At 39.9% G+C, this 13,299-nt stretch overlaps 1 protein-coding gene across 4 annotated transcripts in view; it reads left to right on the forward strand.

Annotated features, from left to right (window-relative positions):
* The first annotated feature begins 678 nt into the window (after nucleotides 1-678).
* Nucleotides 679-13,299, forward strand: part of GTF2I (general transcription factor IIi) — a 78,313-nt gene continuing 65,692 nt past the window's right edge. For 2 of the 4 annotated variants that reach the window (XM_088152469.1, XM_088152465.1), the window contains exons 1-3: nucleotides 679-983; nucleotides 9,608-9,711; nucleotides 10,909-11,047. In XM_088152469.1, coding sequence (XP_088008595.1) covers nucleotides 9,613-9,711; nucleotides 10,909-11,047 — 238 coding nt within the window. In that variant the 5' untranslated portion in view covers nucleotides 679-983; nucleotides 9,608-9,612. The remainder of the gene's footprint in view (nucleotides 984-9,607; nucleotides 9,712-10,908; nucleotides 11,048-13,299) is intronic. The other 2 variants (XM_088152467.1, XM_088152466.1) reach the window with 1 other exon arrangement.

A 13,299-nucleotide genomic window follows, 5' to 3' on the forward strand; every position in this document is an offset into this window, starting at 1 on the left:
GCGGCTGAAACAGCCGATCCTGCCCGTCCCCAGAAAGCGCATCAAATGGAGGACGCGAAAGGAAGGACCTCCCTTCCGAGGCCTCGCTCACTTGCCAAATCTCCGGCCTCTGCAGCAAGATTCCCTCATTGTGCACTGAGAAGCGGGCGGGCGTGTGTGCACGCGCGCGCGCCCCCGCGTGTGCCAGCTCCTTCAGCTCACACCCGAGGGGGGTGTTCATTTGTTAGCCACCCCGCCCCGTCTCCTCTGCTGGCTGGAGAAAAGGTTTTAAAACCCTGTACGTACAGACGGCCCAGGTGGGGGCTGCAGCCCCATCCCCGTTCCTTTCCTTGCACCTGCGCCTTTCTGGCTACGCTCTTCCCGTGGCGAGGAGCTGAGGAGCCCTTCGCACGCCTGCTCGGCGGCCTGGGCCAGTGCTTCCCCGGCCACGGTTATCTCTTCCTCCCCCCACCCTCGCTGCCGCCCCGCGCTTTGCACAGCCATGTTTTTCCACCCTCCCACTCCTCATTGACTCTCTCTCCCTCTCTCTCTGGTCCTGAAGAAAAGAGGCCAGCGTAGCCTTTCCAAGCACGGCCCGCGCGCGGGGCTTTCTGGGAGTGGTAGTCCTCCCTCTCCCTCCCAGCCGCTCGGAGGGGCTCGAGGAGAACTACGTTGCCCGAAGTAGCCCCGCGGAGGAGACGCATGCGCAGAGGCGGGTTGGAGGAGAAAAAAAGCCCACCCTCGCCCTCTTCAGCCTCCTCCTCCCCCCCCACCTTCTCCTCGGTTCTGGGTTCAGGGTGAGCCGTTGAGCCGGGACCCGCGCGCCGCCCGAGACTTGAGCGGGGAGCGAGGAGGAGAAGCAGCAAGCCGAGCGCGGGAGAGCCGAGTTGGCCAGCCCCGGAGCCGCAGCCGAGCGGCCTGCATTGTTTTCGTGAGGGTGGAAGCGCGGAGGGACGGGGACGGGCTACTCCCCCCCTCCTCCCCCCGCGACTCCGGAGCAACGAGTGAGTGGGGGAGGGGAAGAGCTCGGTGGGGGGGGCGAGGAGGGGGGCCTCGGGGAACGAGCAGCTTCTTTCTCCTCACGCTCCCCCTCCTCCCCTCATGGGGGGCGAGGGGGGAAGGGGAACTTCCTCAGACAGTTTTCTACAGGCGCGTGGGGGGGGGGCGAGAGGGCCCCTCCCTCGAGCTGTTGACGGGGTGGGAGGGGGGCGCGTGCGAGGAACTTAATTGGCCCTTTCGCCTCGCAATGGGCTCCCTCCCCGTTCCAGAGGTACGGGGGGGGCTCATTTTAATTCATTTCTCCCTAATGATCATCGTCGTCGTCGTCGTCCTTCCTATCCTCTCACTTTCCTTCCCATACTTCTGCCCATTTCAGTGGGGAAAGGTTTTCTCCGCTTTTTAAAAATTTTATTCCCCCCCCAAAAAAGCCCCTTCCTGGGAAATGGATGTCCTTCTTGCAGTACTTCATGCCAGTTTTTCTGAGCTTGGAAAGGAGGTGATCTAAGGATTTTCACGATCCCCCTTTTCTGTGGCTGTAGGTGTTTTGTTGGTCCTCACTCTTCTCCCCATTTAAATTTTTTAACTGTTTTTAAGTGGATGGGAAAGGGGTCTTCCTTATTTTCCTTAGAGATGTGTTCTCACACATTTTTCACTAACATTGTAAGTGCATTTTTAAAAATTATTATAGATTTAATGTTTCTCTCATACTTCTCCCTATCCTTATTTTTTAATGAGCAGCTTAATTTTCAAAGTCTGGAATTGTGCTACTGCTACAGACCATATAATTTTTTATACTATTTCGCCTCTCTGTTATGGACTTTTTTAAAAAAAACAGAATAATGGATTTTGTTATTACTATGCATTTTAATCCTATTAGCTAATCTAGGAATCTTTCTGCCTAAAGAGTGGGATCCAAATTGTTAAGTAAATTAATTAAATAAAATCAACCTTTCTCCCACTAATGTGGCTTGTTTTTCAGGAGGGGGAATGCTTTGAAAATACTAAACATAAAAGTTTCAACTCCTTTCTGGAAAATAGCATAAAAATGTGCAAGGATTTCAAACAGTCGTAGTAAGGCTTTCTTTCTGAAAAGTTGGGGGTGGAGGTAAAGATAAATTATTTGTATCAGTGCTAATAATTTATTAGTATAAATTATTCACAAGCTGTCTCCTCCTCTTTGGAAAGAGTGTTTAAGGTAATCAAAACCCTCAGAAAAATTGATGGAGGAGCTCCCCCAGTGGCTTAGTGATTGTAATTAATAATAATAATATCACATTTGCACTATTCTTGTAAGCTATTTTAGCTGCCTTATTGGAAGCAAGCAAACATAATTAGGACTATTATTACAACTACAGAGGCTCCCTCTGGAAAATTAACTAAGGATCCCCTTCCCCCTTGAAAAAGAGGTGGTGGAAAATGTATGAGAGGAAATTCTATTACTGCGTTTCTTCAACCTCTCTTCAGGTCCCTGTTAATAAGGGGTCAACTTCTTTAGTCATCTTTCTAAATGTGGAAAGAGGTTTTCCCTCTTGGGAAGTTGGGTAAAAAAGATCTTGATGTAAAAGAGAGGAGAGTATGCTTGCTTTTTCTCATGCCTTTTATCTCTCTGTCTAGTTTTCTTATTATAGCAAAATTTCTGTGGCCAATTTGTTTGAGGGACTACCTCTTAGTATTACTGCTATTGCTACTATCATCAGAACATTGAAGGCTTGGCCTTTTTGCCAGAGGGACAGGAGAAGAAGGGGAGGAAATTTTAATGATTTTTCTTCCAACTCTTCTTCCCCGATCCAGAGAAGGCTTCTTAGGTAGCCAGCTTTCTAGAGGGAACACCTCTGAGAATGGGCCAAGGAAGCATTTTCACTTTAGAGAAAATTGGGGGAGGTACTACTAACCAATCTACATGAGTTGTCCTTTAGACTATTTTCTGAAGAGAGAGTATTTGAATATGAGCGTCTTCCACATATATTTCTGTTCGCAAGACAGGAAGAAAAAAATAAATAAGGAACATTTATTTCCCTGTGTATATGTGTCTGTTCTTCACCCACTTGACCCATATTACAGTGGCCAAATGAAAGCCTCTTTCTCATATTGTTTCCCCTTCTCTAAAGTAGAGGTTGCCCATTCAGCTTTTCATAATCATCTTGGTTTTTAATTGTAAGAGTTTTAGTTATTTAAAAAAAATTGCACTTACCAATTTTGGATATTAATGTATCATGATAAATGAGGGCCATTATAAGCTTCTTTGGTGGTGTTGGTCAGAAATTAGAAAACTAAGTAAATAATTAAATAGGGATAATTTATGTCCCCCCTCAGTTGTCCATATTCTCTTTTCTCTGCTGTCTTCCCTTTACATTGTTTTTCTTACTAGGGAAAGCTACTAGGGAGACATACGTATTCTGCAAAGAGATGTTTCCTCTTCTCTCAGTTCCTAGAGGCCAATTCTACATAGTTTTTTTTTAATTTATCAGCTTATTGGCAGAAAGGTGGTAAATGTAAATAAATGCAGGTATATTTTCATAGACACTGTCTGATTATATAGATACAGCCTATGCATGATTATTCAGAAATAAGTTCCATTTTTCATGTATGTTCACAATTCTACAATATGTTTGTGGTCACCCTTGTCTACCTCCAGTTTGAGGGATTCAAATACATTTTTGTTTCTCTTCCCTTTTTACGGTATTTGAGTGGAACCTTTCAATGTTTTTTCTTGGCTGTGCATTTGGTTGGAAATTGTATAATAGGATGGGCCTTTCCACCCAGCATTCCTCCCATCTTCAAATGTCCTAATGGTTCTTGGTATATCTTCTCCCTTTACTGCTTTATTTAGGATAAGCCTCTGAATGGAACCTCTTTGCTGCCCCACCACAATTTTTGCCAGATTTAAATAGATATTATTGTTGCCTAAATTTTCATCTCTGCTTTCATAGTAACTTCTGTTTGCCACTTTCACCATTTTGCATTTCTCTTCAGAAGTTCTATTGCTGCTTCTTGCTTGTGTGTGATCTTGATGTTTTCATGCTGAAAATTTAGAGTTAATCACACCTTTCTCCTTTCATTTTTTTTCAAATCTCAGTTCTGCAGATAAAGGAGTATTACTGCTGGTGGTGTTTGACTTTGTGCTTCTCCAAATTAGTGCTGCTAAATGGGAAATGACTTATTTTAAACACAACTGACTTTCCTCCTTGTTTTACCTTGCCAGAAGTACAAGGGCTAGGCAGTACTGCTTTGTTTTTGTTCTGGTCTCTGGTTCGATTTTTTTCTCTTCCTCTTTCCCATCTGATTGAAGGAAAACCTTTGAATTTTCTCATGATCCCCTCCCGACAATAATAAGAGAATAACCTGAAGGAAAGCAGCATGCTTTGAATTAACATTTATTTTTGTGATGTTAGGGAACACGTATAATCTTAGTTAGACAAAGCAGTTTTTAAAAAATGAATCTTCTGAAGAATTCACTTGATTAAGTGGGGTTTGCTCCCCATTTTTTTCTTGATACTTTAATGCATGTTCTTTAAATGCTTCAGTGCTTTAACTCCAAATAAAGAGGGGTCATTCTAAATAATTTCTGAACATAGATTCTGCTGTTAGAAGATTATTCTAATTCTAGAATAATTCTAGAAATAATTCTAGAACATAGATTTTGCTGTTAGAAGAACATCAGATTAAGTTTAAATTTCAATTTGGTTTGATGTTTACCCTCAGGATTTTGAAATAGCATCTTTTAATTTCTGGAGATCTGGTCCTTTATTATTTTTTTTCTGGAGATCTGGTCCTTTATTTTTTTTTTCTTTAAACCTGAGAAATGTATTCAGTTATAGCTGTGATTAAATATTAGTGTACTCTCATTCCTTGGGCTGAGAGCCAGTTTGATGTAGTGATTAAGGTATCAGACTGTGAGTTCTAGTCCTTAGGCACAAAGCCAGTTGGGTGACCTTGGGCCAGTCACTCTCTCTCAGCCCTAGGAAGGAGGCAGTGGCAAACCACTTCCAACAAACCTTGCCAAGAATACTGCAGGCAGTCACCAGGAGTCAAAAACTTACTCGAAGGCACGCACACACACACAGAGACAAAAAATCCTTGGGCTAGATATGTAAAATATGTTTCTTTTCATCAAGGTATGTTGCATACTTTTCAATTGATTTCTGTTTTAATTGGAGCAAAAGATAAGACATTTATCATAGCCTTGGAAAGGTGTTTCCAAGACCATGTATTCCATTTATTTTATTTTATTTGATTTTAGTGCTGCCCAAATCCAAGCCAACTTTGGTGGCTCAGAATGTAAAAACAATACAAATAGAATAAAAGAAAGACACAGAAATAAAATGGCAATCCAGACAACTAATATCCAAACACATGTGGCAAGGATATTCCATCCTTGGAATAAGGAGGTTCCATCCACCCTACACTAAGGCCTTGGGAGAACAGCGAGGTCTTTAAGGCCTTCTGGAACACCACTGAGGTGGGAGCTGCCCAGATCTCTGTCTAATCAAAATACTAGTTGTATTTTAGTATTTAGTATGTTTTGTTATATAAGGTATTTATTTGTTGCACTTGCAGGATGTATTTTTTTTAAAGGAGTGTTTAAAAGATACATGAGTTTGTCATCTGAAAGAACCTTAGCGTCCTAACAAATATTTTAGTATAAGTCATCTTGAGCCAAACCTAACATTTTCCAGACTGTATTAAACATCAAATTGCCTGTTCTTTTTTTAAAAAAACACACTAATTTGTAACGCTTTTTTATTTTAAGCATGTTTAGAGGCTATTGAGATAGCTTAAATGGATTCCTCTTCACAGAGGTCCTTCCTTATACAAAGGTGTTAGAGCAAAATCAGTTATATTTCCAACCTTAATAATGTTAATTGTTAGGCCAGTCTTGGCAAGAAAATGCCTGAGGTTTCAAGGTCCTAAGGGCATTAGTTACTAAGTCCTTACATGAGATTCAAATTATACTCCTCACTTCCCTTTTTTGAGCCTTTCTTAGAGGAGCACATTTTACTTAATATTCAGTTTGAGTGGTTGGGAAAGACTAATTTTACCTTCTGTTCATTTAAGTGTTTTGGATAGATGCTGGGCTACTGTTAGAGGACCTAGTATGCAGTACTGTGAATTTACAAGACCTGGGAGTCCCCGCAGATATGTCTTGTACATATGTACATCACATCTTTCCTCTGGGAGCTCAAGGCAGCACACATTCTAGACTTCCATTCCCACTCTTAGGTCCAGTAGGAACTTGAACCTGGGCCTCTGTAATCCCAATTCAAACCATAAACTCTACACCATATTGATTCTTGATGTTGTCTGAGCTATTTAGTAAGTCTTTTCCCTCCAAATATATGTCTGTTTTTGAAACATCCTTTGTAAATATTGAAGCCTTCAAATGGATACTTTTTTTTTTAAATCATCCCACAAAAATGGGAAGCAGAATTTATTTATAATCTATCCCAACTGGAAAGGCTTTTCACTTTCTAACGTTAGAGATGCTTAGCATCAAAGGAGCAATCCTATGCATATTTACCTAAATACAAATCTCATAATGTTCAGTGGCTGCAATCTAGCCATAGGTTTTTGCTAGTAAAGATAATTAAATTAAGTGGGATATCTGAATAATGATGCATGGAATTAAGAAGTAAATGTAATAGAATAGGGAGGTATATTTATTTTCAAACAATGTTGTTATGTCAACAGAGTGGCAGTAAGGCTGTTTATTTTTGCAGTGATATACTGTTATTTGCACTGTATGGGCTAGCACTTCACATTAAGAATTACATTGTCTAACCCAGGGACCCAAAACGCTTCAGCTCATTGACTCTTTCATGAAGTGTCAGATTGTTCATCGGCCCCAAAACATTTATTATATGAAAATAATATAATAAATACTAGTTTAGTAGTGCTACAAATAATGTTGACCCCTTGGATAGTCCCATCAACCCTTGGGGGTTGATATTGATCACTTTGGAGAGCCCTGGTCTAACCCCTCCCCCCAGTCTGGAAAAGTCATAAGTCTTCCAGAACAGTACTCCTCAAACTTGTCTTGCATAGGAAATATAACTTTTCAGATACACATTTTTCTATTTCAGGATCAATTTTATTTGTGCAGAATTCTTATAATACAGAGAATAGGTATGAACACAAATTGGACTTTCATTAGCTTTTGAAAATAAGGTATGGGAGTGTTTCTCAAAGTAGTATGTGGGTGGGGGTATCAGTATATATTGATAATGCGTTTGTGAATGGGAGAGGACAAATAATTCTGCTTTTTATTGGTGAGAGACTTAAAAGTTTTCATGATTATAATCTTAGAATTTTATAGAAAAAAATAGATTTTAACTTTTATTGCTTTGAATATGGGTAATGAGGATTATGCAACACTTTGGGTTTGATCTGGAAAACTGGTTCAGAATGAATGGGAATGTAGTATCTTGTCTGCAATTCATTAAACCAACTCTATTTGCTTCCTGAAAAATAACATAGGTACATTAATGAGTCACAGGCAGGTACTATATTTGTGCTGCTTCATGTTCTGAAGTACTTTGAATGGAATCCAAAGTAATGTGCAAGCCCTAATTTTGTTTACTTACTAGAATGATATCCTGACTTTCCTTCAAGAGCTCAAGGTAGTTTACGTGGGGACCTCCTTTCATTTTATCCCCACAGCAGCAACCCTGTGAGCTAAGTTGATCTGAGAGAGTGAATTTTCATGGCTGATGGTGGACTTGAGCCTAGGTCTCCCCAGTCTTAGACCAGCACTTTAACCACTGCATCACATTGGCTCTCATCTAAAATAGAAGAAGAGAGGACAAAAAGTCTTGATATAAAGCTGAAGATCATCAAAGTGTATGATGTCGGGAAGAAGATGAATATTGTAGCATGAGAAGAAGGCCTGGCCCATTCCACCATCTTCACTATTTTGATGAATAAGGAAAGGATCAGAGAGGCGATAAAAGGATCACAGGAATAAAAACAGTTATAACAAGACAACAGAAAGACCTCATCCACAAAATAAAAAACTACTTATACTTTGGATCGAAGATCAGATACAAAAGAGGATGCCGATTGGCTATCTTATCATTCAGGCTAAGGCATGCAGCATTTTTGAAACACTGAAGGAACAAGCAGGTGAGGAGTGCACTGAAACATTCACTGCCAGCCATAGCTGGTTTATGCGGTTTCAGCCAAGATCTGATTACCACAACACACACACAAGAGGTGAAGCTGCAGGCACTGATGAAGAAGCTGCCAAATGTTTTCTGGATGAACTTGATGATACCATAGCAGAAGGGAACTGTTTGCCTGAACAGATATTCAATGTGGATGAAACTGGGTTATACTGGAAAAAAATGCCAGAGTGGAGCTACGTATGCAAAGAGGCCAAAGCAATGCTCTGATGTAAAGCACTTAAGGATAGAGTAACAAATCAGTAACAATTTGTGGAAGGATCCACAAATCAGATAACCTACATGTGTTCAAAAGCAAGCACACGCTGCCCATTTATTGCGGATCTAATTGGAAGCCTTGGGTGATGCTAGTCCTCTTTGAGGATTGGTTTATGAATTGCTTCATACAAGTAAAGGAATATTGCTTGGAAAAAGGGAATTCCTTTTAAAATTCTCCTGCTCCTCGACAATGCACCTGGACATCCCCTGCATCTACCCAGATGTAAAGGTAGATTCCTATCTGGTTTACCCCGCGAGGCCAACACCTACAACCTATGGACCAGGGAGCTATCTCAATATTCAAGGCATACTATTTACATGCAGTGTTTTCCAAAACCATAGTCACAACAGAGGATGATAGGGTAACATTGCACAAGTTTTGGAAAGACTACAGTGTCCTCCACTATATGAGAAATGTTGCAGCAGCATGGCAGGACGTTAGTGTGAAATGCTTGCAAGGGATTTGGAAAAAGTGTTTAAAATGTTTTGCTGTTCTTGTAAATAATTTTGAAGGATTTGACCTAAATGAAAATTTGGGCGAATTAAGTAAGAAAATTTTGACACTCATGAAATCCCTTGATATAGAGGCTGATGCTACATTGCTTAGTGATGCCTATGGTGAGGGAGAGCTTTCAAATGAAATTTTAATTGAACTGAAAGAAGAATTGGAAGCACGAAGGATTGTAGAAGAGGAGGAGGAGGAAGAGGAAATAACTAAAACTTAAAGTGTTTTCCTGGATGTTAACAACATTTTATCAGAATTAGAAAGTATGAATCCAAATATAGAACATTTTGGAAAGGTATATTGGGAAATGCATGAAATCTTAAAAGTGTTATGACGTATATGAAGAAAAAAGAAAAAAAACCATGCCAACTAAACTTAGTGAGTTCTTTAAGAAAGTTACTCTTTCCACAACTCCACTTTCCTCTCCATCACCCTCCCCATTCACAGGAATAGAAGACCCAGCCAATCCTCAGCCATCAACCACCATGCCAGCGTATCCAACATTTCTGAAAACACAGAAAAAGGTTAATCTTTTGAAGGATTTATATCCAATTAATTTGATGTTTATAGGTTAATGTCCCATTCTTTGTGATTTTCTTTGTCTTCCATGCTACACAAGAGGGTAAATAATTTTCCCCTATGTCAGGTATAATTTTGATTCATAGCATACTTTTTTCTACATTTGTAGCAAAAATGGCTCAAGCAGCGATGGCAGCAGCATCCAGCCATGATGAGGACTCATCTGAGAGCAGAATGGTGGTTACTTTTCTCATGTCAGCCCTTGAATCAATGGTAAGACGTAATTAATATGTGCCTGCTGTACTGTGACTTTTTCCCACAGGGCTTACATCTCCAGGGACTTCTATGCATGTTCATCTGTTTCTCTTTAACTATCAGTTCATTTGCAAAAAAAGAGAAGGTATAATTGACAGTCTAGACCATTGTTTCCTTACATTGCATCAGACTATAGCAGAGGGACAAGTAGGAAGCAGAGCTACTCAGTTAACGCAGTAGAGAAACCAACAGTATTTGGCTTTTCCTGTTTAGAACCTTTTTCATTCCAACTGGATGCGATTTGAAAATCAATAATTTTCAACTACAAGAAGCAGTTAAAAGAAAAATGCTTCTGTTCTCATCCTCCTTGACACCTTGAATGACAGTCACTTTTTTACATCCTTTTTATTGGTATGCTTTCATAATCTCTGCAATTTTGGCAGTGAAGATATAAGATTTGGGAGGTTTACTCAGTAAACCTTCAAGTCATGCTGTCTCTGCTATGTGGGCATGTGAATGAATAATCAATTCCTTTCAGGACCCTCATGTGATCAGTGATGGTCAAACACTGCTTGTCTAATGTTTGAAAAGGAGTTTGGTTCTTCTAGAACGCTTCCCATTGTGTTGCATGTGACTTTTGCTAAGGTACAGCATGTGATTAGGCTCCTTCATCATCAGTGGTTTGTAGATTATCAGTCTGCACCACTGATTAAGTGAAAGCCCTTAGAAATTGTACTTGGATTTCTAATGACACTTGTCATAACTGGAAGTGACTAAATTTAATATTCAAATTTCAGTTCAAGAACTGCCATTGTTAATGTCTATAAAATATTATTATAATATATGCTAATTAAGTAATTCCAATATTTTCTACCCTATTATTGATGTTAAGAAAACAATAAAATTGAATGAAGAGGAATGCTGTGTAAATCTGACCTAGCACTTAAGATACTAGTGTGGATAAGTTTATCACATTCTTTTATTGCTGGAATACTTTCATGTTGTTTGTACAATTCCCAGTTTTTGTGTTTTTTGTTCTTTGTGTTTTTCAGTTAAAGGATTTTCCTCTTTGCAGGACAGGCTGTAGCCTCGGGTTTTGAAAAATAAAGGAGTGCCAGGGATAAAAAAATGAGAAAAGGAGGATGTAATACATTTTTATTTTTAAATTTCGTTCTTGCTACTGCAGTTCTAAACAGCAGCCTTTTACTTCCATAGTGCAAAGAGCTTGCCAAGTCTAAGGCAGAAGTTGCCTGCATTGCTGTGTATGAAACAGATGTGTTTGTGGTGGGAACTGAGAGAGGAAGAGCCTTCGTCAATACCAGAAAAGATTTTCAGAAGGATTTTGTGAAGTACTGTAAGTCTGAATCAGAAGTGCATTGTTCACTTCTTAACTTACTCCTGCAGTTTGTTAGGATCTGCACATAAAAGTTTTTGCTCATGTAGCATTCCTTTTATATTTGTTAATACTGTAAATAAATATATGGGCTATTTTGAAAACATGGAAATATTGTGCCCATTTTCTGTAGCAGAAGGGAATAGACTATGCATTTGGTAATGTTACATTTTTTTGTAAACAAAGTAGTGCAACATAATATGTCCTAATGGGAAACTAGGGTAGTAAGTGTTGAGAGGACTGTAACAAGAATGGGACCAATGAGAAACAATAGGAAATAATTCACATACTTGGAGGGACTGTGATTTACAGATGTGCAAATATTCTTAAAAAAGGGGGGGGCCCTCCCTGACTCCCACCCCAAAAAGCTAGTCCACTGAGAACTGTGTATGTTGAGTAGCACTGAATATTGGGTGGCAAGCAGGAACACAGGGAAGGTTGTAGAGAGATAAACAGTTGTATGTTCTGCTTAGACACAAAGGCTGGTTTGAACCTCAGCCAGAATCCTCCTCTTGGGAAAGAGGATACATGCAAGATCTTAGTTGCAGTGCATTAGTAATAATAATTACTAAGCCCAGTAATTTTTGGAGCTTCCAGCACAATTACATACTTTTATAAGTGTCTTTAATAATGTGGGAAAGTTATTTTGTCCCATTTCATACAATTATGTTGTGCTGTTGAGCACTTCTTTAAGGAGTTTATTTTAAATAAAGATCCTTTGAGTCTGTTAAAGCACTGGTTCTCAACTGCCTATTAGTTGTCTTGGGAGGTGATGCCGTAGAACAAGCAGGATGAACACAGGTGTGACTGCAGCACAATCTTGCTCCACCTAAGCAAATTGCATCAATTTGGCTGTATATAAGAAACTAAACCAAATCTTTCTGCTTGTGTTATTCCTCAAGTTAGCCACCCAAGCAACTGCACTCAGCTACAGCTCTCTGAGTGTGGAGAGAGAGCATGATGAAACAGATTGAGAATTTGTGAGCAAATGTAATTTTTGTGGCATTGTTTATTTATTTTAATATATTTATGTGTCATCCATTATGCATTCACAAAAATGAGGCCATCAAATTTCTGCCTGTCATGAAGAGCACCTTAAAAAGGCTTGGGGGGAGGGGGAAGAAGTATATATAGGCTGATTACCATTTGCTATTGGCAGCTTATCAGAGTGCTAAGAATGCTTAGTAAATTGTTCATAAGTATTGCCCAGTTATTTGGTAAGAAGGCTAGTTGGATGGAAAAGCACTGTAAGATTTTTTTGACATGCTGTGTGCAATGCAATTAACTTTAGGTGTGTATTGTATCACCAAATTATAACAAAAAATATTAAGTATAACAGTTTGAATGGGTCTTCAATAGATTTGCCGTGCATTTTTTATTTTTACATCAGTGGTATCAATGGTACTTATCTTTAGTTCATTTGAATGTGCAAATAGCACAAAATACAGTGGTATCTCGGGATACGAATGCCTCTACTAACGAACATTTCGGGTTACGACCAGCTTCGGCAGGAAAATTTTACCTCGGGTTATGAACTTGCCTCTACTTATGAACCGGATCCGCGGCCATTTTCCCTGCTGTCACGCAGTCGCGGCTTCCTGTGGCCGAGGTTGCGGTAGCAAGGAGATGTTCGGTGAGGCTCGTGGTGTGTTTTGCGGTGTTTTGTGAAGGTTTTTGGTGTGCATGTTAGCATGGCTCCAAAGAAAATGCAGAGCAGGCTTGGCGGGAGTCAGTCTCTGAAGAGGAAATTGCCTCGGGTTGCGACCAAATTCGGGCGGAGGGTGGAACGGATTAACCGGATTTACATTGAACCCTATGGGGAAATTTGCCTCGGGTTGCGACCAAATTCGGAGGGCGGAACGGATTAACCAGATTTACATTGAACCCTATGGGAAACTTTACCTCGACTTGAGACCAACTCGAGTTGCAACCAGAGTCATGGAACGGATTAAGTTCGTATCCCGAGGTACCACTGTACATTTAGATCAGAAATGAAATATATTTGCTTAAAAACAAACAAAAATAACTTCTTTAAACTGGCTTAGTGTTGCTGGGAAATTCATTTATCTTGATAAGACCACCTCTGTTACTTGTGAACGCTATACATTTTTTCAGTGCGATTGTCAAGTTTCAATTACATAAATATTGGTGCTTTTAAATAAAATGGTGGTGTCTCAGAACAAGTCCAATAGTTTTTGTTTTAAATGAAAAAT

The sequence above is a fragment of the Python bivittatus genome, unplaced genomic scaffold (assembly GCF_059951505.1).
Source record: "Python bivittatus isolate LINGU-HERP-01145 unplaced genomic scaffold, Pbiv_v1 ctg000690_np1212, whole genome shotgun sequence".
Lineage (NCBI taxonomy): Eukaryota > Metazoa > Chordata > Lepidosauria > Squamata > Pythonidae > Python > Python bivittatus.